The following is a 23,043-nucleotide window of genomic DNA, read 5'->3' as shown; positions in this document are numbered from 1 at the left end:
ATAGTTGAAATTATTGAAAAATTGAAAGTTTGGAAATAAAGTAAGTAGTTGTATTAGCTAAAAAATTAACAAGGACTATTTTTCCAATAGTTGACATTTAAATGAATTTTTATAATCTTCTTTAAACCTAGGTAATACATATGAAAAATTTGAGAATTGATGCATGCTTTATTTCATAATTTTAAATTGTCTATATACTATACAATATCAGTTTTTGAGGGGTGTAGTGGTTCTGAATTATGATTTTAAATATAGTTTCATTATTTATAAAGTGAGTATTGAAAGAAATTAAAATATAAAAAATGTTATTATCTATAACAAGTGTATAATTTGTTTATATTGTCAATTGTTTCTTGATTTTTTTTTTTTAAGTGGAGGTACTGGCGATTGAACTCAGGACCTTGTGCATGCTAAGCATGCACTCTACTACTAAGCTATACTCTCCCTGCTGTCAGTTGTTTCTTGAAACTAAAGTGTTTTTTCTAAGTGTGAATATAAGTAGAAACAGGAATACAGACCCCCCCACATGCATATACACACAATTACATTCCTTCAAAATATTCGTATGTAATTTTATGATAAAAAGTCTACTTACATTCAAGCTGGATTTTCCCTTTTACACTGTGAACCTTCCTGTTAGCATATTATTGTCATTTTGGGAGAGAATTCTTTAGCTGCTTTGGTTCTTGATTTTTTTTTAATTTTGGGGATGCAATTTCAAAGGCCCTTTGTCTTGCTATAATTCTATAATAATATAATTTTTATAAACTTATAATTTTGATCTTTAAAGATAACAGTAGCAAGGCACCCAAATCATATAATTATTAAGTTTACTGACATCTTCTCCCCTCCTCCTCCTCTAAAAATATAAAGCATTTCTTTGAAATATTCAAGAGTTTTTTGAGAAGATTAATTGGTAAATGAACCAAACCACTATATTATTTAACATATTTATCAACAGTTCTCAAAGTACTGTTGGATATTTGGTAGGGGTCCCCAAGATTCCTTTCAGGGGTTTTGAGTTGTCCTTGATTTTCTGGCTACACATCTGGCTGTTGGATTTTCTGTTTTTTTCCCATCTTTTAAAATTGAAATATAGTTCATGTACAATATTATGTAAGTTACAGGTGTACAATATAGTGATTCACGACTTTTAAAGGTTATACTCCATTCAAAGTTATTATAAAATATTGTCTATATTTCCTATGTTGTACAATATATTCTTGTAGCTTATTTTATACACAATAATTTGTACCTCTTAATCCTCTACCTCTATATTGCCCCTCCTCCCTTTCCCTACTAGTTCATTTTCTATATCTGTGAGTCTGTTTCCATTTTGTTACATTCACTAGTTTGTTGTATTTTTTGGATTCCCCATGTAAGTGATATCATACAGCATTTGTCTTTCCCCGTCTGACTTATTCACTTAACATAATACCCTCCAAGTCCATCTGTGTTGTTGCAAATGGCAAAATTCCATTCTTTTTTATGGCTGAGTGGTATTCCGTTGTATATATACACCACATCTTCTTAATCCATTCATCTGTTGATGGACACTTAGGTTGCTTCCACATCTTGGTAATTATAAACAATGCTTCTGTGAACATTGACTCCCCTGTATCTTTTTGAATTAGTTGTTTTTGTCTTTTTTTTTCGGATACATACCCAGGAATGGAATTGCTGGATCATATGGTAGCCAGATTTTTAGTTTTTTGAGGAACCTCCATGATGTTTTCCACAGTGTTTGCACAAATTTACCTTCCCACCAACAGTGTATGAGGGTTCCCTTTCCACCACATCCTCGCGAAACTTTTGTTATTTGTGTTCTTAATGATAGCCATTCTGACAGGTGCAAGATGTGGATTTTCTTCTTATAGCTCAACCAAGACAGCATATCACAGCAGAAGCAAATATCAGGATCCAGCCATGTCCCCTAGACATTTGAAGGGTTTTGTAACAGTGCCACTCTTCCTACTGTTTTTTTGTTTGCAATATATTTTTTTTATAAAAATATGTTAATCTGTGGTACTGTGTAAAAGTTTTATTATAGTTATTTAAAAAATATTAAAATATTTAATTTCTAATATAGTAACTGTCGATAGAGATAATTTATATAAAAAAAGCTGTTTGGGGTCTTCAGTAATTTTTAAGAGTATGCAAGTGTACTGAGAACTTCATGTATGAGAATTTTATAGAATTTTATTCTAAGATATTTTCCTATATGTTTATTAAGAATTACTATCAAATATTTTTCTTGATAAAATTATGTTATAACAAAAAAGTATTCAGGATTAGTAAGTTTGTATTCCTTTCACTTAGACTTTGGTTTTATGAAAGTTCAGTGCCTTTATTTTAAATCTTACATATTATAAGTGCTAATGAATTAAATACATAAAATAATTTTCATTACTTTTATAGGCTCAGTGACTTAAATCACAGTAAAAGGAGCTATTTATCACTATTGAGCTTCTAGTCCCTTGATGTACCCATTTAATTTCAGTTAAAGAACCAGGCTACTTGTACCCCAAGTCTCGCCTATAGATTCTCCAAGACGCTATATTTGATTTCACTTGAATTAAAGAGTTGATTCTCACTAGTCAAAAAAACAAAAAACAAAAACAAAACAGTTTTAAAAGGAACTCACTGACTTTGGAATAGTTCAAAATATATCAAGACACTTTTGATGTATGGTCCAGTAATTCTTTGCTATTCAACATTGAATTAATCCTTGAGTCCCATCGGATTTTATGTTTTCAGCATATTTCATATCCTTGTCCTTGCTTTCATTCTGCACTTAGTTTCCCTTAGATTCACCTGCTGTCTTCTCTCATCAGAGCTACTGCCATGCTGCTGGTACTGTGTTTCCTTCTTCTTCCACCTAAGAGAGGTTTTTAAATACAAATTTGAATTTGTCGCTCCTCTGCTTAAATCACCAGTGTCTCCATCCTTCTATCTGCCTTTGCCTTCTTGATATACATTTTGTCTGGCTTTTTAACTTTCTCTTTGGCCTTTCTTCATAAGACTTTGACTTTGAATGAAATAAACTCTCATTCTTTGTCTTTGCCTCTGATGTTTTTCTTGCCTTGAATTTCCTTCCATCCTTATTCATCCATTGAACTTCCTCTTCCGTAAACTCCAACTTAACAATCTTCTTAATAAAGCCTTCATTCACCTACCCAAGATCAGTGAAATACTTTTCACCTTTATCTGTTACTTTACCAAGCCCACCTCTAATTTTGCACTCATCACACTATCTAGAAACCTGTCTACTTAGAAAACTGCAACTTTATAACTTTCATACAGAAAAATAAGCTACATCCTAGAGCTACTTTTATTATCCAACAGATTTCTGAATTACATGTGGGTGGATTTTTTTTTAATAATTCAGCATTCTGCAAAGTGAGGCATGTTTGCTGGTTTTTAGAGTGCTTTCTCTTTTTGTGATTATTATGAGGTGTTTTATTAACATCATCATTAAATTAATTATAAAGTTGTAATAAGAGTTGTATATAATATATAATTGAGATAAAAGTGCAACTTAATATTATGTAAATGTACCTATTGATTTTGTGTATGGTAACTGTGTAGACATATAAACAGCTTTTATAATCAAACTTAATCACAAATAGTGGAGCTTCTATATTGTTGTTTTTGTTTACATGTATTGTTTTTACTCAACTAGTCTTTCAATTCTTTGAGACAGGGACAATCTCTTATTCATATTTAATTCCTAACACACATAGTGCCTGGCATATGGATGCTGTTCAGCAAATATATATTAAGTGAATATTATATGTAAAGATAAAACAGACATTTATAATCACAGTATAGCTAGGAACGTGTGTGTGTGTGTGTTGTGTGTAATGCTGAAGGACTATGGATTAGACACATAAGTATATTGACAGGATTATAAATCTCAATGTGTAAGTAAGAACTATGGCAGTTCAAGGTGGTTGGATTTCTGTTTTGGGTGTTTCAAGGTGTCTGTATCAGATATATTCAGGAAGAGAAACATATTTATTTGAGAGCACGGGAATCTTGTATGTTGCAATCATATATACATGCATCCTGTAAGCAGCCCTTGGGCATCTTTAGAAACTACAGTAGTTACAAGCTCTCTGTCTTCACTTTCCTCCTATGTTTCTGATTCCTTCAGCGTCCATCCATCTCATCTTAAAATATCATATTCAAATTTATTGACCCAAAATGCCAAGGCAACATTTATTATTGTATAATGAATGTTTGCTTCTACCTGTATTATACCCTCACCTAACAGTTATATATATTAATCTTGTACCACAGTGCAGCTACTTGATGGATGGCAGGCATGGCATGCTGTACTCTGCTACTTTGGCATCTCCCGTGCTGTTTGACATAGATTCCTACACGTAATCAACATTGTTATATAATATCATTTTTAATGATCTTAGGAAAGATTTGAAATTATTCTGCATGGGCTTTAAAAATTATTTTAAGACCCTATCATTTGTTGGGAATTTTCTGTAGCCCCCCAGATTTGCTTAAACTCACCGCTATTTCTATTGTCATAATAGCTAGTAGTAATCAGCATCAGCATGAAAGTATTTATAGAACTTTTGAAAAGGATCTTTTTATGGCAAAAAAGATTCTCTTTCCTCAGTGCCTTTCTAGGTAAGCATTCTGTGTAACTTAGTATGTGACCATTACCAAGTCGGGAAGGAGAAGTAGAAAGGAAAGTCCACTACTGTGTTTCTATAGGTGAAAATAGCTCTAACTATTCAGCTGGTCTGCAGTAAGATTAGTGAGTTCTTGCCCAATGAGAAGAAAATGAATGTACTCCGGAGACACCAGTGCTGTTGATAGTTTTAAGAATCTACCCATTACTTGATTTATTTTATATACTGACTTATGTGATATGGTAGTTTTTATGACTGTCCCAATTTCATATCTCACTTGCTGAAATAACTCCTTTTTTCTAGTTCAAGGATCTGTAAACTTGTTCTTTCAAGGGTCACATAGAAAATATTTTGTGTTTTAAGGGGCATAAGGTCTCTGTTGCAACTGCTTAACTATCTCATGTAGTGCAAAACCAGCCATAGATAATATGTAAAGAAGTGGGCATGGTGGTATTCTAATATAAACTTTATTTACATGGACAGTTAGCTAACCCTTGACCTCGTTGATAGACTGACTGACTTCCATTATGATTTCATAGTAGTGCCAGAGCCCTGTATTGCACATAATTCCTTCCAGAGTGTTCCTAAAAATCAAGGCACCGAAACCACATTTCTTTTTATAATGATAATAATTAAAAGAAATGAAAAGATCCATCCTTTTTTTCTTTTTAAAAAATATGTTAAATGCCATGGCCAGGGCAAGCTGACCCCCTTATTGCTTTTCAGACAGTCCAATCACATGCTTGCCTGCCTTTGTACTTGCTAATGCTGGATCTGGAATGTGACTCTACCTCTTCTCTAGATTTATGCTCAGAGGTCACTTTATCAATGAAATTGTTCTTCATCACCCTCTATACATAGCAGCCCAGCTCCATACGTATATCTGCTCCATACCTGGCCCTCGCTTGCTTCAGTCCTCTACTTTTACCCCCAGACACTTAGTCCATCTGCCATACTGTATGTTTTTAATTTACTTACTCATTTTCTGTCCCCATCCACTTTTCTATTAGTTATGAAGACTGAGTCTTGTCTGTTTTCATTACTGGTTTATCCCTAGTGATTAAAATAGTTCCTGGAACATGGTATTGAACAAAATTGTTTAAAAAATGAATGACTGACTGAATGAATGAAAGGCCTATCTGTACCATTAATCAAAACTTTGATATTTTCAAAATGAATAATTGTACACTTAAATTTTAGGAGCAGAAAACAGTCCTTTCTTCAAAGCATGCAGTACCTGAAGCAATAGAAGACTTTCTCTGCAATTTCCTGATCAAAATGGGAATGACCAGAACTCTTGACTGCTTTCAGTCTGAATGGTAAAGAATTAAGTGGATAAACAGTTCTCTAGAAGTACTACCATTATTTAACGTGCATACTTTTAATCATCTTAAACGACTTTGAATGATTCAGCTTATGCAAAACTGAATGCACTGGATAGAAACTTTCCCCCTCATTGCCACTGAAACCACAGCACACACACACACAATCAGGATATCAATTTCAAAGAAATTTTTATTAAACGTCTTTTCTAAATACTCAAATTTAGGTGGTTTTCAAGAGTCAAGAAAATGGAGTGTCTCCTGGAGTTATATAACACAAAACTATTTTATGAAATATTTAAAAATATCTTTTGCATAATTATGAGGGTATTATTTCCTGCATTAAGACATCCTACTAACACTACTACTTGGCTTGTTTTAGTTAGAGTATAATGGCTTGCTTTTCTCGCCTCACAAAATGACTGATTCTTATTCTATAAATATTCCTTCATTTAGAAGTAAGTTGAATTATATTTTCAAATGATACCTAAACGTAAGGTTTTTTTGTTATAATTGAAAATTTTAATAATTACTGATTATGAAAATCAGCAGGCATACTTTCGTTATTCCTTTGCTGTAGTAGTAATGTTACCAGGCATGCTTTTAGAGTCTTAGCATTCTTCAGTGGAGTATTACTAAATAATTGGATATTAAAATGTTTGATTTTTAAAAGCCATTGCATGTTACCGGAAGAAGGAATAATGTGATATGTAAAGATATTTATAGTATTTTGGAGTTCAATTCTAATTTTAAATATAGGGGCAATTTGTAATTTATACTAATCCAACTGCAATTAAATTTTTATATCCACTTTTTTAGTTCTCATCTACTAAGACCATGCACATAGGAGCAATCAATTTTGTTATTTTAAAATGCATATGTAATGTTAATAAATTTAATGAAAAGGACCATTTTTCATTAATACAGTTTAGGAAAAAAAAGCAATTTTGATAGTAGAAAAACAATAAATACCCTTCCTATTAAATCTGGAAATTGTGTGAATGATTTTTAGAAAAATGTCCCTAAGAAATAATTACACATGTATTAGAAAATACATTTCTGTAAAAGTAGGTAGATGATTCATTTGCAGGACTAATGAAATGAAAGATTAATGTGGTTCAGTTTCCTTTTTTCTTCTAAGAATACGTGTTAGGACATTTAGTGCTTCATGTTTAGCCAGTTCGAAATGTGAAATGATTCCCTGGGAGAAATTGGAACCAAGTGTGCTCTTAACAGTTAGGTACTTGTTGCCATATTGTCCATTTAGATTTAGCAACTTGAATTGAGATGAAATTTTAGGAAACTAAAATAATATTAGGATTTATAGAGCCCCTAAGTAAGCATACCGTTTAGCATAATACTACAATCATAGAGTAAAATTTGTGTAAGGTATCTCTTCATTATATGGGCTTAGTAATACCATGGTTCAAATACTTTTATCCTTCTTCCTAGGTGCCAGTTTGTAATGAGATTACAAATTATTTGTAACGAGATTATATTGTATTGGATGTTTTTATTTCAAATGAAACATTTTTTACTTTGATCAGAAACCTTTACTTATTCTGTATAGTAAAACTATAAAATATTATATATAATTTTAATAATTTCTTATGGAGAAAAACACTTGTATCATTGCTATGAATTTATTTAATCTTACAAAAGGTGATGAAGCAAGGTTTCTCTATTGTTGGTTTGTAAAAACAAAAGCAAAAACAAAAAATACTCCAAAAATTTTTTTAAAATGGCCAGTAAAATTTGACTTATGTTCTTTCATTCCTCAAAAAGTAATTGCAGTAAATTTACTAAATGATTTGTCAGCAAACTAAGACCCTGGGGCCAGATCTAACCTGCCCCATTTTTGTAAATAAAATTTTATTAGAACACATCCGTGACTTATCTTTGAGGTATTGTCTGTGGTTGCTTTCATGCTGTAACAGTAAAGTTACTTAGTCATAACAGAGACCATATAGCCCAGAAAGCTTTTTTTTTTTGTGGCAAATTCCAAATATTTATTTTCTGGCCATACAAAACTTTAGAGATTTTATATATATCTATATCTATATCTATATCTATATCTATATCTATATCTATATATATTTAATATTTTATGAACCACAAAAAATGTCTGCAGTGTGGATTTAATCAATGATTTTTATATGACCATTTTAGAAGTACTCTGGGTGCAATGATAATTTCCCTGGGGGCATAATTAAAGAGAGGGTTAAAAATGGAGAAAGTATGGTAGTGCAGTTTAGCTACCCTTTCCTGAGCATATATCAACCATCTCCTTTCCTCCACTGGACTATTTTGCTGTTAACAAGGTCAGGACTCCCCCAGAGCATACATTCTTGCTCTTTGCCTTTTCCTCTTATTACCTCCCACTCACTCCAATTCTTCTTCCCCTTACAGCCAAATGTTTTGGAAACAGGGTGTTTATTTTATTTCTTTCTTTACCGTTTTACTCCTATTTAATCTTGGTTCTTGCCAGTTTGGTTTCTTTTCCTCCCATTCCACTGAAGGCTGGATGGTAATAAAAATGCCATCACAGGTAATAATGCAATTTTTTGTAATATTTAATTGCTATTTTGATTTTTTCTTAGTTATAGAAGTTATAAATTAGTAGTATATTTTAAAAATTTTCACAAAAGGTAAATATTGCTCCTTTAAGCCAATAAAATTTAGCTTAATCTATAATTACTCATGGGAGTTGCACAGTTACAACTTTCTGGGAATGGCTGGGTCTTAAATACAAAGCCTAGAATTAAAATTACTCTGGAAAAATCCCTTATGTTGCCCAGTATGTGTGGGACATATGTGTAGTGTTGTGTATACATTACTGATTCTCAGTGAATACTACACAACTATGTAGTTCTTCTTTTAGCATTTAAACCTATTGCTGTTCAATTAAAGTAGGCTTCCAGTTATGTGTCATGCAGTAAGAACTTTTTTCTCCAATCAATATTAAGTTAAACACAAGAATGTTGTAATTCTTCTATAAATCTAACTTTTACTATGCTGCAATATGCTAAATTTGAGCTCTGTATATGCAGAGATCTAAGTGCTATATTGTCAAGAAGGCAACCTAAGTGAATATTTAACATAGCTTAAATTTTATAACCAAAATTAATATAGTGTTTATTAAATTTGAAGGATTTAAAGATAGTTAGGAAGATGAAGCCTTAGGCTTATCACTCAGGAAAGTACTTTGTATTATTTTTATTTGTACAATATATTCTCATGCTTTATCTCATTTACTTCTCCCAACAACTATATGTAACACAAAACTACTGTCATATCTACATTACATGGATGAGGAAATGGGCTCAGGGAAGTTAGGAAGTCTGCCAGTCACAGCCAGTAAGTAGTAGCGTCAACCCAGGCCAGGTTGATTCCCCTGTTTTTTATATCCCATGTCTTGGGTGCCATCATGAAGGAAAAATAATTCTTACTCTTGACACCATTTAAATGTTTACTGAAATTCTACCAAACTATTTGTCATTTATGGCTGTAGGTCCTAACTCTTTGGTATATAGACAATCTTATGAAAGCCTAAGCACTTTCTCCCTGAAATACACATATTCTCCATTTCAGTATCCTTCTAAGTGGTTTAGGGACTTTATGGTAAATACGAAGACCATTAATGTAATTTTATTGGTGATAATTTCTTGGCAGTTGTGTTGGTAGTAAATTTTATTTTCAGGTCCTTGTATTTACCTCACTCTTTTTTCTCATCTGAATACATTTTAGTCTTATTCCAAGGATGAGCAAATAAAGAGGAAGAAATAAAATGGCCAGGATATTTCTTTAAAAACACACATGCACACACCAAAATAACAAAAAGAATCTTATGTAGGAAAAGGCAGGTTTTACTGAGAAATATATTTTTGGAGTTTGGAGATTATAACAGTTTTAGTGAGTTTAAAGTCATCTTTGATATTTTTATATGGGTGGTAGAAATTTTGTGTGATAAATGATTTTTGAATGTTCTAGGATATATATGATGTAGGTAGTATGTTTGATTTGTACTGTTTTACCACGTATTAATTTCTTTATATAACATTTCATTTAAAGGACTACATATCACTTTTTTCTTATTGAAATAATTTCTTTAGTGACTTTTCTGTATGAAATAAAGCAAATTGCTGAAAACCAATTTTATGATCAGAAAAAGTATGGTTCAATACTTCAGTCAATCTTTATATCTTCTCTTCTGAGATAAGTATAAAGCACATTCCAAATATGGATAGAAAAGAGATTTTTTTTGTATTAAATGGTTATCTGTTGTTTTATAAGTTGTGACAATTATCATTTAATATTGATTCAAATATCTTAACCTTTTGGATATTCTGCAGGGGTTCTCTTTCATATCAGATAAGTATGTAATACAAAAACATATGGCTACTAATGTATGTAATATATTAATACAGTTAAGATTTATAATATGAACATACTGAAAATTAAACATTTTTAAACGAATGTTTAGCTTAACTCTAGCAAGCCTTGTAGCGATTTCTTTGTTAGTATCTATTACTTGAGATGTTTTTCTAGGCTCTAGTTGTTTTTTATTTGACTTTATTAATTGCTTCATATAATGATTAAAATTACAATTATTTACAGATTTATAAATGATTTTCTGATGTTCCTTATTTCCCTGAGATAATAGAAGTACCACGACCCTTGCCTCTCTACCGACCTACCTCTGTTCTCAGGCCTCACAGCTGCTGAGCCATACACACATCTAAGGCCAGCCCTCCTCTTGTTTATTGGATCCCAGCTCGTCTCACCTACTCAAGGGCATTACTCCTGCAATTGTCCCTTCTGTCTCCTGCATTGTTTACATTTTCCTTCTGCTGGATCATCCTGATAAGCAATCAGATGTACACTAACGTGTCATATATTAAAACAAAAAAGATAAAAACACCCTGGACTCCACTTTCTCTTCTAGGTTCATCTGATTTCCTAGGCTCTGCTGTATAGCACATTTCCTTGAAAGACTTTGTTGCTACTTCCTCATTTCCTACTCTCTCATTCCTACTCTAGTTACACTCATCTCTGTGACTCTACTAGAACTTTTTTCAGTGACTTCACATTGCCAAATTCAATGATTGATCCTCAGTACTCCTCTTATCCATCCTCCTTCCATCATTTGTCACTGTTGTTCATTTCTTCTTGGAACACTTTCTTCACTTGGTCCCTTAGCAACAACACTCTCTGATTCTTTCACTACTTCACTGCCTCTTCTTTTTCTTAGTCTCTATTTGGTAGTATTTCCTTCTTTTGACAATCTTGAAATCATCCTAGCACTTCCTTACTTCTCTCTTTGCATTCACTCCCTAACTGTCCTCACCCAATCTTGTGACTTTAAAGAATTTCTATCTACTGATAATTGCCAAATTTAAGTTGTATGTCCTGACTTTTCCCCTGAACTACAATGTTCATTTTCACTTAATTGACCAGGAGACATAGAAAGAATTCTGGCTCCTTGATTTCTCCAACCACCCAGTTCCTATTGCATTTGTCCTCATCTCACTAAGTGGCTGTCTGTTGCTCAGCCAGAAACCTTGGAGTTATTCTTGACTTTTCTTTCTAATCAACACCTGCCATCTGTGCCCCAAGAGAATCCTGTTGGCTCCACCTTTATAGCATTTCCAGAAGGGACTCATTTCTCATTTCTCATAATCTTTTCTGCTACCGACTTTGCTTAAGCCATCAATCTGTCTCTCCTGAACTATTGCAGAATGCTCTCTGATTCTACTCTTGCTTCTCTAGAGTCAGTTTCTTCAAACAGATGCCAGAATAATCATTTTAAAACATAAATCTGATCAGCATCACTTGTTTCTCAAAGCCTTCCTATGGCTTCAGTCTGATTCAGAGTAGAATCACATTCCTCTCTCTGGCTCCCTGCTGTCTTCCTGACTATCTCACACCTCTTTCCTTCTTGCTCTTAGTTGGCTCCGTTTCCAAATACTCCAGATATTCTGGCTTTTTGCTTTATATTGTACATGTCAAGTACCTCCTTGTTTCAGGGTCTTTATATTTACTTTTCTATCAGCCAAGAACACTTCTCTCTCACATATCCACATGGATTGGTCCTTCAATTCCTTCAGTTCCTGCTCAAATAGTGCTTTGTCAGCCATATTTTCTCTGGCTACTTATATAACCTAGCACAGACACCCCCATTACTCTCTACTTCAGCTTCTCTGTTCCTCTTATCCTGCTTTGTGTTCTTCATAGAATGTATTACCATCCACATTAGAATGAAAACTCCATGAGATAGGTAGGGACTTGGACATTTTTGCTAATTTCACCAGTATCTGAGTTTGTGCTTGGAACATAGGAAATGTTAAGTTATATTTTATGTACCATAATGATATTAGTACTCTAGCCATTAATATTTTATTTTAAAATATATTATGAATATTGACATTTTAATTTAATAAGTAATAATGCAACTTATTACTATAAACATTACCTAAGACTTAACTTTTTGTCATGTACACAAATTAAATCAGCTTAGTAGAAGGAGACAACTTAAAGCCTTTTGTTTGATTTTTATCCTAGGTATGAGTTACTGCAGAAGGGAGTGACTGAGCTTAGAGATGTTGGGAACGTTCCAGATGTCTACTCGCAGAATATGCTTTTAGAAAATGAGAACAAAAATTTGAAAAAAGAGTTGAAGCACTGTAAACAAGCAGCTGAGTATGTTATTTTTAAAATTATTTTCTTTTTCTTTTGGATTAAATAAAAGTAAGGCATTGAATATGCTAATATGTGGATGACGGTTAATGTACTGGAGCTTTAGTTCTGGAGAACTGAATTATGTTTCAGTTCTAGTTGGGAAGAATGTGAAAGGCTTCACCAGAGAATCTGTTGAACAGATGACCAGAGCTATCACAACTGCAGCTCACCAACAAGAGTGGCTCACAGAGGGTTGTGTAGGAGGTTGTATATTTGTTATGTAACATTAGCTTCTTTATGTATTTAGATAATCTTATCATGGCTTAAGGAATTCTTCCCTTATGAGGCTAAACTGATTTCTGAAATAATAAAATTATAGAAAGCATAGAGAAAGGAAGGAACTAGTGTAGTTTCAGTAGAGGAATTTCAGTATTTGAAATTCCCCAAAGAAAACTATTATTTTGTAATTTCCTAGCATGTATTTATGCACAGAGGAGAAACTTAACTGCAACCGAATTTCTCTGCATGTTTCTTCCTTTGTAAAATTAATGAAAGACATTCAACTTTTGGCAAACAAATTTAGATAAATGGGCAGTGTTTTTCTGGCAAAGACAAATATGTGAATGTGTTGAGTTGGAGTGAATCTACTTATCTCAGACAATGTTAGATGAAAAATCAATGCTTAAATATGAAGTAGAGACAGTTCATGCTTTGCTCATTAATTTTTATTAAACATTTAAAGAGGGACTTTCTCTGTGAAAGAATTGTATTTAAAAATTAGATAAATAGAACTACCATGTAGGGACATATTTCTAAGATCTTTGTAAAAAAGTTTAGTGCAAAGAAACAAGACTGTATTGCAAAGTAAAAGAAACATTTAAAATAAGCTCCTACTTTTAAAAGGTGGTGGTAAATGAAAGATAATTTATATGATCATTTATTCAGTTATTTTATGCACTTATAGAAATAAGTTTTGCAAGTTATACAAATTTCACATTATTTATGGATGTACTTTTGGGATTTTGCATTTTAAATAGATGATGATCCACAGAATGATGTTACTAGAACCAGCATTCTCTCTATTCTTGGTTCTGTTTCTGAGAAGTGGTTTTTGCACTGTTGGCCCTGATGCTAACTGTGATTTTGTATAGATACCTAATGGATGCAATGGGAATTTGACACAGCAAATTTTTCAGAGTGCTGCCTGGCAGGCTGTCTCAGTTCTTGATCTCCTTTGAATTATTGCTTGAGTTTGCTAATTTCTTTTGAATAGAGCCTCTTTGTGCAATGAGTTTTGCCCCAGTTATATTAAATAATCACTTTTTATAACTAGTTATTTATTGAATATTATATTTAATAACTATAATCAAAACCATATAAACTATTACCCATGTGAGTTATTAACTTAATGTTAAAAGAAACTATGACTAAAACAGATATCACTCAAATGAAAATGATCTCTTGTTCGTGTTTACTAAAATATCAGATCACTAAATATTTATAAAATATAGTTTTAGTTTCAATGGGCTATGGTTCTCTCTCAAACCTATCTTACTTGATATAACTAAGCTTATACAAATTAGAAAAAGAAAACACTTATTTACTTTAATCTACCTGACATGGAAAATTTGAAGGAAAGCTGCTTGACCCTTAGTGCCAAATGTTTATATCATTGAATGAATGTTAAGCACACTGTGCTTCACAGCACCTTTTGATGAAGTGTGTCCCTGTGGCCTAATTTTGTTGGATTCATTCTTAGAAAATGGAGAATTAAGTTTTGTAAAAAAAATTCCCACAACTACATCTTTCATGCTACAAGTTTGCCCCAAGTTGAAATGTTTCATCACAAAGGTTTTCAATTTAACTTGTGAGAATATTTTTCCAGGAGGAATTAATGATAAACATGGGATTCTCTTTATGAAATTTGCATTAAAATTTTCTTCTTTAGGATTAAGACTATTTCTTAAAGCAAGATAAGTACAGATGTTAAATACTTTTCTAACAATAATGAATATTTAATATGTAAAAAGAGTCAGATTACAGATCTGCTATATGTTATCTTGATTAAACTGGTGGCATTTGGTGATGTATCTAGAAAAATCAGTGAAATCATATAGCTGTAAGCTTAATATTTATCTAGGGGATTGTTGCCACGGAATGAGAACTGAACTTAAAGTTCAAATACCTAGCTTCCTTCCACTGTTCTGCTACTTATTAACTCAGTTTTCTTATTGTTAAACTGGGAATAATTATGCATAATATTATTAACTCTTAGGGACTGATGTGATAATTAAACAAGACAATCTCTGTTAAAGAGCTGTGTAAATCACAAAGTTCTTTGAAAATGTCAGCTGTTGCTATCAATATCTCTAAAGGCTGTCATCCCTAGACTTTTAAAAATTATCACGGTATTTTTTTTTGAAATTCAACAATGGTGAAGCATGAAGGAAGACATGAAAAGGGAAATACATCACTCAAAAATATCATTTGAATTGCTATAATTAAAAAAGAAATTGTCTTTTTTTCTGCTGTAAGCAATGCCAATTTTAAAACAGAGGTTTTGCTCAGCCAGTTGTACATCTGAAACTAATATAATGTTATGGGTCAGTTACACCTTGGAAAAAAAAAAGTTTAGGAAATAACTGGAAAATTCCTTTATAGATTTTTTAAGGGAAAAACAGAATTATTAAAAAGATTTAATAATGTATAATATGCTAGACACTAGAGAAGAATGATATAAGCAGTAGTTTTACATTCTCTCTTAGAAAAATAGAATATAACTACTTTTATATTGAAACATGGACCAATTATTATTTCAAATACAGAGGTCTATAATTTAAGTGACCTCTCACACACTTGCAGATAACTATTAGTTGAATGAAGATTAAAAATCATAACTTAGAGTTATAATATCTTTCATGGTTAAGACACTATTTCATAAACCTTGTTTTATTTGGTAGTTGGCATGCCACAGTATTCACCTAAGCCTGAGGTGCATAAAAACAATTACAGGTTTTATTAAGTAGAAACCTGTATCTTGACTTGCATTTTATGTATCTTTCTAATAATGTAGACATTGCAGATATTCTCAGTTTGATGACTTACTCTTAAAAGCATCATTGTACTTGTATTATAGCGTCCCGTAGTCTGGCTTTCACCCCATCTGTTCTACTCAAGGATGCATCCTATGTTCCATTCTTCTTCTTCAGCTTCTGTGAGAACATTCTGTTCTGCCTTTACTTCTGTCTCAGTGAAGGCTTCTTACCTCCACACTGTTTAAGTTCTTGAAGCCTGTGTTGTCCAGTAAGATAGCCACTAACTACACGTGGATGTTGACAGTTATAATGTATCCAGTCAGGTGGTGGTAGGTGCTATAAAGGAAACTAACATGGGTAAAGGAGACAGAGATAAATGATGGGCTATTTTATACAGGGGGTGAGGGAAGTCCTCTCAGATATCTGAAGAAACTGAGGGAGAAGGCCATATGTAAAACCTAGGAAAAGGAAATTCCAGACAGAGGGAAAAGGAAGTCCAAAGAGCGTATGGTAGGGACAGTGTGGCTTGTTAGAGGACGAGCAAGACCACGGTGACTAAATCCAGGGGTAATGGTAGAGGCCTTTGTTAGAACTTTGCTTTTTTCCTCTGAGTGGGATTGTAGGCTAATGGATAGCTTTGAGGAGAAGCATGATGTAAGGTGGCTCCTGTGTGGAAAATAGACTAGATGGAGGGATGTAATGGAAACAGGGAGAACATTATATCCTGCATCACCTTCTTATGGGTTGACTTACCTGGTTATAACATAGTAACAACATCAAAGTAGCTCCTTATGGGACAACTAGGTTCTTGAAAGGACAACATCTGGTATTCTCAAATTTTGCATTACTTATTAACCCCACTCAAGCTTTGTTTCAAAACAGATACTGATATTAGATCAGATATTATGGATAGAGCAACACAAATACATGCTATCTGCCATTTATTAGATATAAGAATGTAACAATCTGTTTTCTCATGTGTAAATGAGGTATACCACCTATCCTTGAGTGAATCATTTTAAAGCATTTAATACAATATCCATCACATGGTAAGTGCTCAATAGGATTAATAAGTATTCTGTGTTATAGCATCCTCTTTTTTCCCTTTTCACAGCATCGTTACAGTTTATGGTTATATATGTTTTATTTCTGTATTCATTTTCTCTACCCTCTTGTAAACTTGAGGAAGGCAAATACTGTGCTTGTCTTACCCATCACAGTATAATGAGCCTTGTACCTGGTGCAAAGTTTATTAAGTAGGTGGAATAGCATTATCATCTTCATCAACCTTATTATTAGCAGCAGCAGTAACAGTGAATAAACACCCCAAAGTGGCATTTCTCCCAGAAAGCAAGTACAAAGCAGTTTGTTTGTTTACATATATCAACTTTTTAATTCTAAACAAATATCAAGCATATAGAAAGTAAACAGAATAGAATAATGAACCTCATGGGCCCGTCAGACAGTTTCAACATTTATCAACTTTTTGCCATTCTTATTTCATTTCTGTCTCCACACATACTCTACCCCATACCCAGTTATTATATTATTTTTTACAGTTTTTTAAGTTATAATTTACATAAATTGAAATACACAAGTCTTAGCTACATGACTTTGACAAGTGTTTTAGTCTTCTATTTATATGATATCTCTCTCTGTTCATTAGGGTATCTTTAATTTAATACTCTGTTCATGAAGGAGCTTGAAATTTGTGCCTTGTACATCTAATTATCTAATGTATACATTTTGTTGTTACATTGTGAGCTCCATATAATAGAGACTGTGTCTTGTGCTCAATATATCCCCAAGACCTATAGCTGTTCTTGGAAATATGAGGGGCTTAAGTGAATGTGTGATAATAACATTTTGGCTCTTTAGTAAAGTTTTTAATAATTCTTAGTGGTTGGTTGATTTTTGCCCCTTTCATAGTATTCTTTAAGAGTAGGCAACATTTTCTTTTCATGATGGGCATTTAAATAAATTTTGCTAAAGCTGTCTTGTCCTATTTAGAGGACTGTCTTCCTTTGCTGGGCTTTTACATTAAGGAAATATAATGCAGACCGGAAGAGTTTTATTGAGAGTTCTGAAGATTTGACAGAAAATAAAACTGACTGGGATTACTAATTAGATTTAAATGTACCATTTTAAAAATAATGAAATGCTTGATTTTTATCTTCTACCAGAAAATATAGACATAAAGAAAACTAAATGGCAATTAATATTTAGGAAAAATTAGGTGCCTTACTAATGGGCCCTAATTTCACTCACAAAATTCACTTCTATAAAAGGTCAAAGGGTATGCAGCTTTTCAGAAGACCCATTTAATTTAACGACTTTCAGAAACACACACTGTGGAAATAAAAGATAATTGTGAGGCCCATAAAATTTCATGCCTTAGTGTTTAGGTAATTGCTTGTTAAATTAAAAAGGTATTTTTTTTCTGGACATGGATATACCCTTCTTTTTTGGTTAAGAATATAGTGAAAGTTTGCCTCTAATCTGGTTGAATTACAACAATCCAACAATTATTCCAATATTAATTTTAGTGGGTTAAACTAATTTATTTATAACCAATTTAAGACAATGAAATAATTGGTCATTATGTAGTACTGTTATCAGAAATTACTTTGATTCAAGTTTGCAAGTAAGAAAAATACATGACAAAGATGGTCTACTTTGGTGCATGTAAACAGGAAAATGTTTATGTGCTACCTTTTGTCAAATTAAGATAACAAAATAACCCAATAAATCTATTATTAAATAGTCACTCTAAAATAAAAAATTGTTTTACTTTGGGCATTCAGTTAGAAGTAATTTTTTAGAGTACATTATTAAATTACATTTGTAAGTTAAACGTGGAGTTTTGGGGGCAGTACTTTTATAGTATGATGAAAATATGAGTATCTTGATATTTTATAATTTAAGTATAAATTTTGGTGTGCTGCTTTCCTGAAATGGAGGAGTTTAATTGTCATTCTGCCATCTCATTAAAGAAAAGCATTAAAGAAGTGTGTTCTTTATGATATACAAATCTAAATAGAATGTTTCCCTGAATAACTCTTACTTTATTATACTTGAAATAGAATTACTGTATTTGATATGTGACTTAATAAAAGTTTTTTTTAACCCTAAGATGCTCTACTAATATAATGAGAAAATACCATGTGGTTTAAATATTAATTGGTTACATGAATATTTTAAACTTTATTGCACAACTTTTATTTTCCTTTTATTAAGCAGATGGGCAGCAGGAAGGTCATAATAGGAGAAGCATCACCATGAAATGAATTTAAATTATTTTACTGAGTAGACTTCATTTGTGCAAACAGAAAGCAAGCCCCTGAAAACCAATTTAATGGTCAGAAAAACTTTAAGGTCTAATACTTCGATCAGTTCCTGTGCTTGCTTTCCTGGGATGAGAACAAATAGGCCTTTAAATGTATATTAAAGCAGTGAGTTGACGCAATGCTACACATTTGTGGTTTTGCTTAAGAAACTTTGCAGCATTATTTTTCTAAGTTTTTTTAACCTTTTTTTACATTTCACATAAGATAAATAAAACATAAGCTTGTTTCTATAATTCATTAAGTTGTTGGAAATAAGACAGTTTTAGTAGACTCAAAATAGATGTTTATCACGTTTAAATTTTTTAAATAAGATATACAGTGTTACTGTTAATCATGTGTACTGATATTTTTGGTCCATTAGAGGACAGTGATCTACTGGCATGCCCCCTATTTTAGGTAGATAAATCTAGCTGTTAGAGGAATTGAATATACCAGTTCTATTATATTAAATAGTAATAGTAGTATGATGATGATGATTATAGTAACATTCATTGTCTATTTTCTATATGTAAGACTGTATCTAATCCACTTTACATACTTTCCTAAAGGAATGAGAATTCAGGTGATGTTTTTGTGTTTTCACAACAAAATGTCAACTCAGCCATTTATTTTTTCCAGTCACTCTACTTAATCTCTCTTCTCCTTTTCACTCACTACTCTGCTCATTAGGCACGTTGTGGTGGCAGAGGGGTTCTCTCTTTTTTTGGTGCATCTTCACTCACGCAGGGAGAGTTAAAACCTGGAAAGAATGAACGTTTATCTAATAATTGGAATATTTCACAGATGATTTTTCAAGTCTGAATATTTTAATGAACATTTTCTTGTGCCTTCAAGATTGTTGACATGGAAATGAATCTGAGGATTAGATGGTTAGACTGTGATGTACTGTAACACACTGTTTATTTACATGTGATCAAGGCTACACCATTAATAGTAGAATGAAGAATAATACAGGTCATCCAGAAAAAGTGGGAGGTGGTAGGGCGACAGACAGAAACTTGGAAGAATGGGTGAGACACTTTCGCCATATGCCATGTGTGACTTGATCCTGCAGCAAGAAGTCTCACGATCATAATATGCTCCATTAGAAGCCTGAAAACCTAAACTCATACCACTACTTTGGTGGCATCCAAGCCACCACACCTTAGTGAGTGCAATGACGTAGCTCCTAAAACAGAAATCTATTGCATGCATTTATTTCATATGAATCTGAATTTTGAAATACATGAAGCCGATTTATTCCATTCTGATCCTTTTGTGAGATGTCAGTAGTCTAATTCAGTCTATCCGTTCTATCAGAACGTGAGAATCTGAATGCAGTAGAACTTTGTCAGTTAACTCAGGCTGTTAGATAACTACTTTCACATTATAGATTACCTTTTACATTATTATAATAAAGCTAACTTACATTGTAGAGGTAGGTGAATCATTCCCATTAATTTTTTGCATACGCCTGGGCTTATAAAGAATACTCTTGCTTGCTGTATGCCAGGGGTCTGCAGAAGATATATGCAGTTGAAGAATGCTTCTGTGTCACAACCCTGATATTGAAGACTCTTCTCACTAAGTTACCAATTATTCTAGGAATATGATCTGTATTCAGTGTATTATTTCTCATATGCATTACCAGAATAAAATCTTGGTTTTCTAGAACTTATATGCTTTCATTTTCACAGTTTTCAGAACTAAGTAAACCCACTTAACCATATATTCTAGCAAGTTCAGAATTAAATTTTGTAGTCTTTTTATTTTGAATTATTTTGAATTATTTTATATGTATTTCAATTTTTTAAACAAATTGTCTTTGGAAATAGATGGACTATAGGTTATTGTGGCAGCATACCTTTAATTTTTTTTATTTAAATGAGATGTGAATGAAGATATTTTTGAAACTACAGGTTTTAGCCTGTTCATCCCCCACCCCAATATATGTTATGTTGATTGGGATAGTTCAGTGAGAATTATAATAGAATCTTTGCTTTTTGATTGTCCTTTGGGTTCCTTAGGACTGGATTTGAATTGATAAGTAAATAATTTTCAGGAAGAAATTATCAGTGATTTTTAAAGTTATTATTATTTTTATTTTTCAGCAAGGCTAGAGAAGATCTGCTGAAAACTCAGAAAGAACGTGATTTTCATCGAATGCACCACAAGCGAACAGTCCAGGAGAAAAACAAATTAATTAATGACCTCAAAGGGTAAGCCGATAATATTTGTTGGCATGTTTATTAAAGAGCTATTTAATTTGTGTTAAGCAGCTTGGCTATCCCAGAAGGTTCAGGTTGTTTTTCACTGAACATTTATTGAACATCTACTGTCTGCCAGGTATTATACTATGTGTTTAATACAAAGATGAGCAAGTTTAAATCCTTGCTCTCAAGATCCCCAGAGACTATTAAGGAGCTCGGATTTGGGAGTCAATTAAATATTGGAAGCCTGGCTCCACCACTTACCTTTGTGTGCTCATTGTTCTGCTTCTTATCTGTAAAAATGGTGATTGTGTAAGTACCTAATACAGGGTCTGGAACATAACGGATGATAAATACTTTCCATAATAGTGAAAGTATGTGTTAAATATATACTATTTCATATAGATTTCCCAGTTCTTTTTTTTTAGAACTGTATATTGTATTTTGTTTTTAAAAGCTTCCTTTTATATTTGGGGATTATTCTACTCTCAGGACAATAAAGAGGCCTGTGGCTCTTTTGAAGTCACATAGAAGTCCTGGAAAGATAACTATGTGTTTTCTTGTCCAAAGATAAATAATTGCTGTGCCATCAGGGTGAGGTAACCCATTTGGCAGGAGGAAAAGCCTAAAAGCATTTTAGTAGGGGTGTGTGTGTGTGTGTGTGTAAGTACACATACACATTTAGTTTGAATCACAGTGTATTCTTCATGGGAAAAAATCTCAGATTTGGCTCTATTTCCACTCTCTGTGCTGATACAAGCAGGCTTCAGTACTTCAGTTGCTTGGATTGATGACAGTCTAAGAGCATCTTTGTGTCCATTTGTGGCAGCTGAAATATGATTGTTCACTGTTGCTGCTTGGATGTTCTATTCTTTGGTAAACTGTTGTTTGAGGCTTAAAATTTTTTTTGAGACTCTAGCATATGTTTAAAAATATATCATACTTATTAAATTTCCTAGTATGTTTAAAGGGAATGCTGTTATTTATTTCATGTAAAAATTCAGCATTTTCAGATTATACTTTTCATAAACCTTAGGAGTCCCAGTGAAGAAGCCCACATTATGTTGGAATAGGATTATATTTAGTGTATATTAAGGTAGCATTTGTTTCCATAATTAATCATTAAGAATAATGTATCTATTTAACGATCTGGATGAATCATTAATTTTTTTTTCTGTAACAAAAAAAAGTGATGTCCTGAGAGTCACAGCAAAGCTAGTCATGAAGTTAATCACCAGTGAAGTTAATCAGTCGTCAGTGAACATCTTGTCTAGTAATTGTGCCATTGTATAATAATTCAGCTATAGAGAAGGATGTTTTTGATTCTAGAATAAGTTAGGGTCAGAGTTCCCTATGTCTTATTTTACTCAAATATTTCAGTTATGTATTTATGTTTCCTTGTATCATAAACCACAAAAAGTCAACTTCAGTTTTTTCTCTGAATTGTTCAGCTAAGTTGTAATTAGTTGCTTTTACCTATCAGTTTTACAATAGTTCTCATTTAACATGAGTGCCTTATTATGAATGTACTTAGTTTCAGAATTAATACCAAAACTTTGAACTTATAAGCAGGTGAAATATGAAGGACTTACGGAATATATTAAACAGATACACTCTTTCAATCTGATTAAACAGAAGGTTTCTTTGAATGTTGTTTCCTTTTTATACTCTATTGGTATTTATGTGTTGCTGACTCTTTGCATGGGGGATAATCAAGTCATATTTCATGAGTGAATTAGGTTCCAGAGCCATCAATAATAGTGATGCTTCAATTGCCCACAAATTACAGCACACATTGTGTGCTGAATATATGTTTA

At 32.6% G+C, this 23,043-nt stretch overlaps 1 protein-coding gene across 12 annotated transcripts in view; it reads left to right on the top strand.

The window, feature by feature from the left end:
• Positions 1–23,043, top strand: part of SPAG16 (sperm associated antigen 16) — a 774,084-nt gene that overhangs the window by 15,842 nt on the left and 735,199 nt on the right. For all 12 annotated transcript variants that reach the window (XR_012072761.1, XR_012072758.1, XR_012072759.1 and 9 more), the window contains 3 exons: positions 5,856–5,974; positions 12,539–12,676; positions 21,128–21,235. Coding sequence is in view for 8 of the 12 variants with exons in the window: in XM_072961330.1 (XP_072817431.1) it covers positions 5,856–5,974; positions 12,539–12,676; positions 21,128–21,235 (365 nt within the window). In the remaining 4 variants the exon portion in view is untranslated. The remainder of the gene's footprint in view (positions 1–5,855; positions 5,975–12,538; positions 12,677–21,127; positions 21,236–23,043) is intronic.

This window comes from Vicugna pacos, chromosome 5, assembly GCF_048564905.1.
Source record: "Vicugna pacos chromosome 5, VicPac4, whole genome shotgun sequence".
In the NCBI taxonomy this organism is placed as follows: Eukaryota; Metazoa; Chordata; class Mammalia; order Artiodactyla; family Camelidae; genus Vicugna; species Vicugna pacos.
The sequence above is the reverse complement of the archived record's forward strand: the minus strand, read 5'-3'. Positions and strand labels throughout refer to the sequence as shown.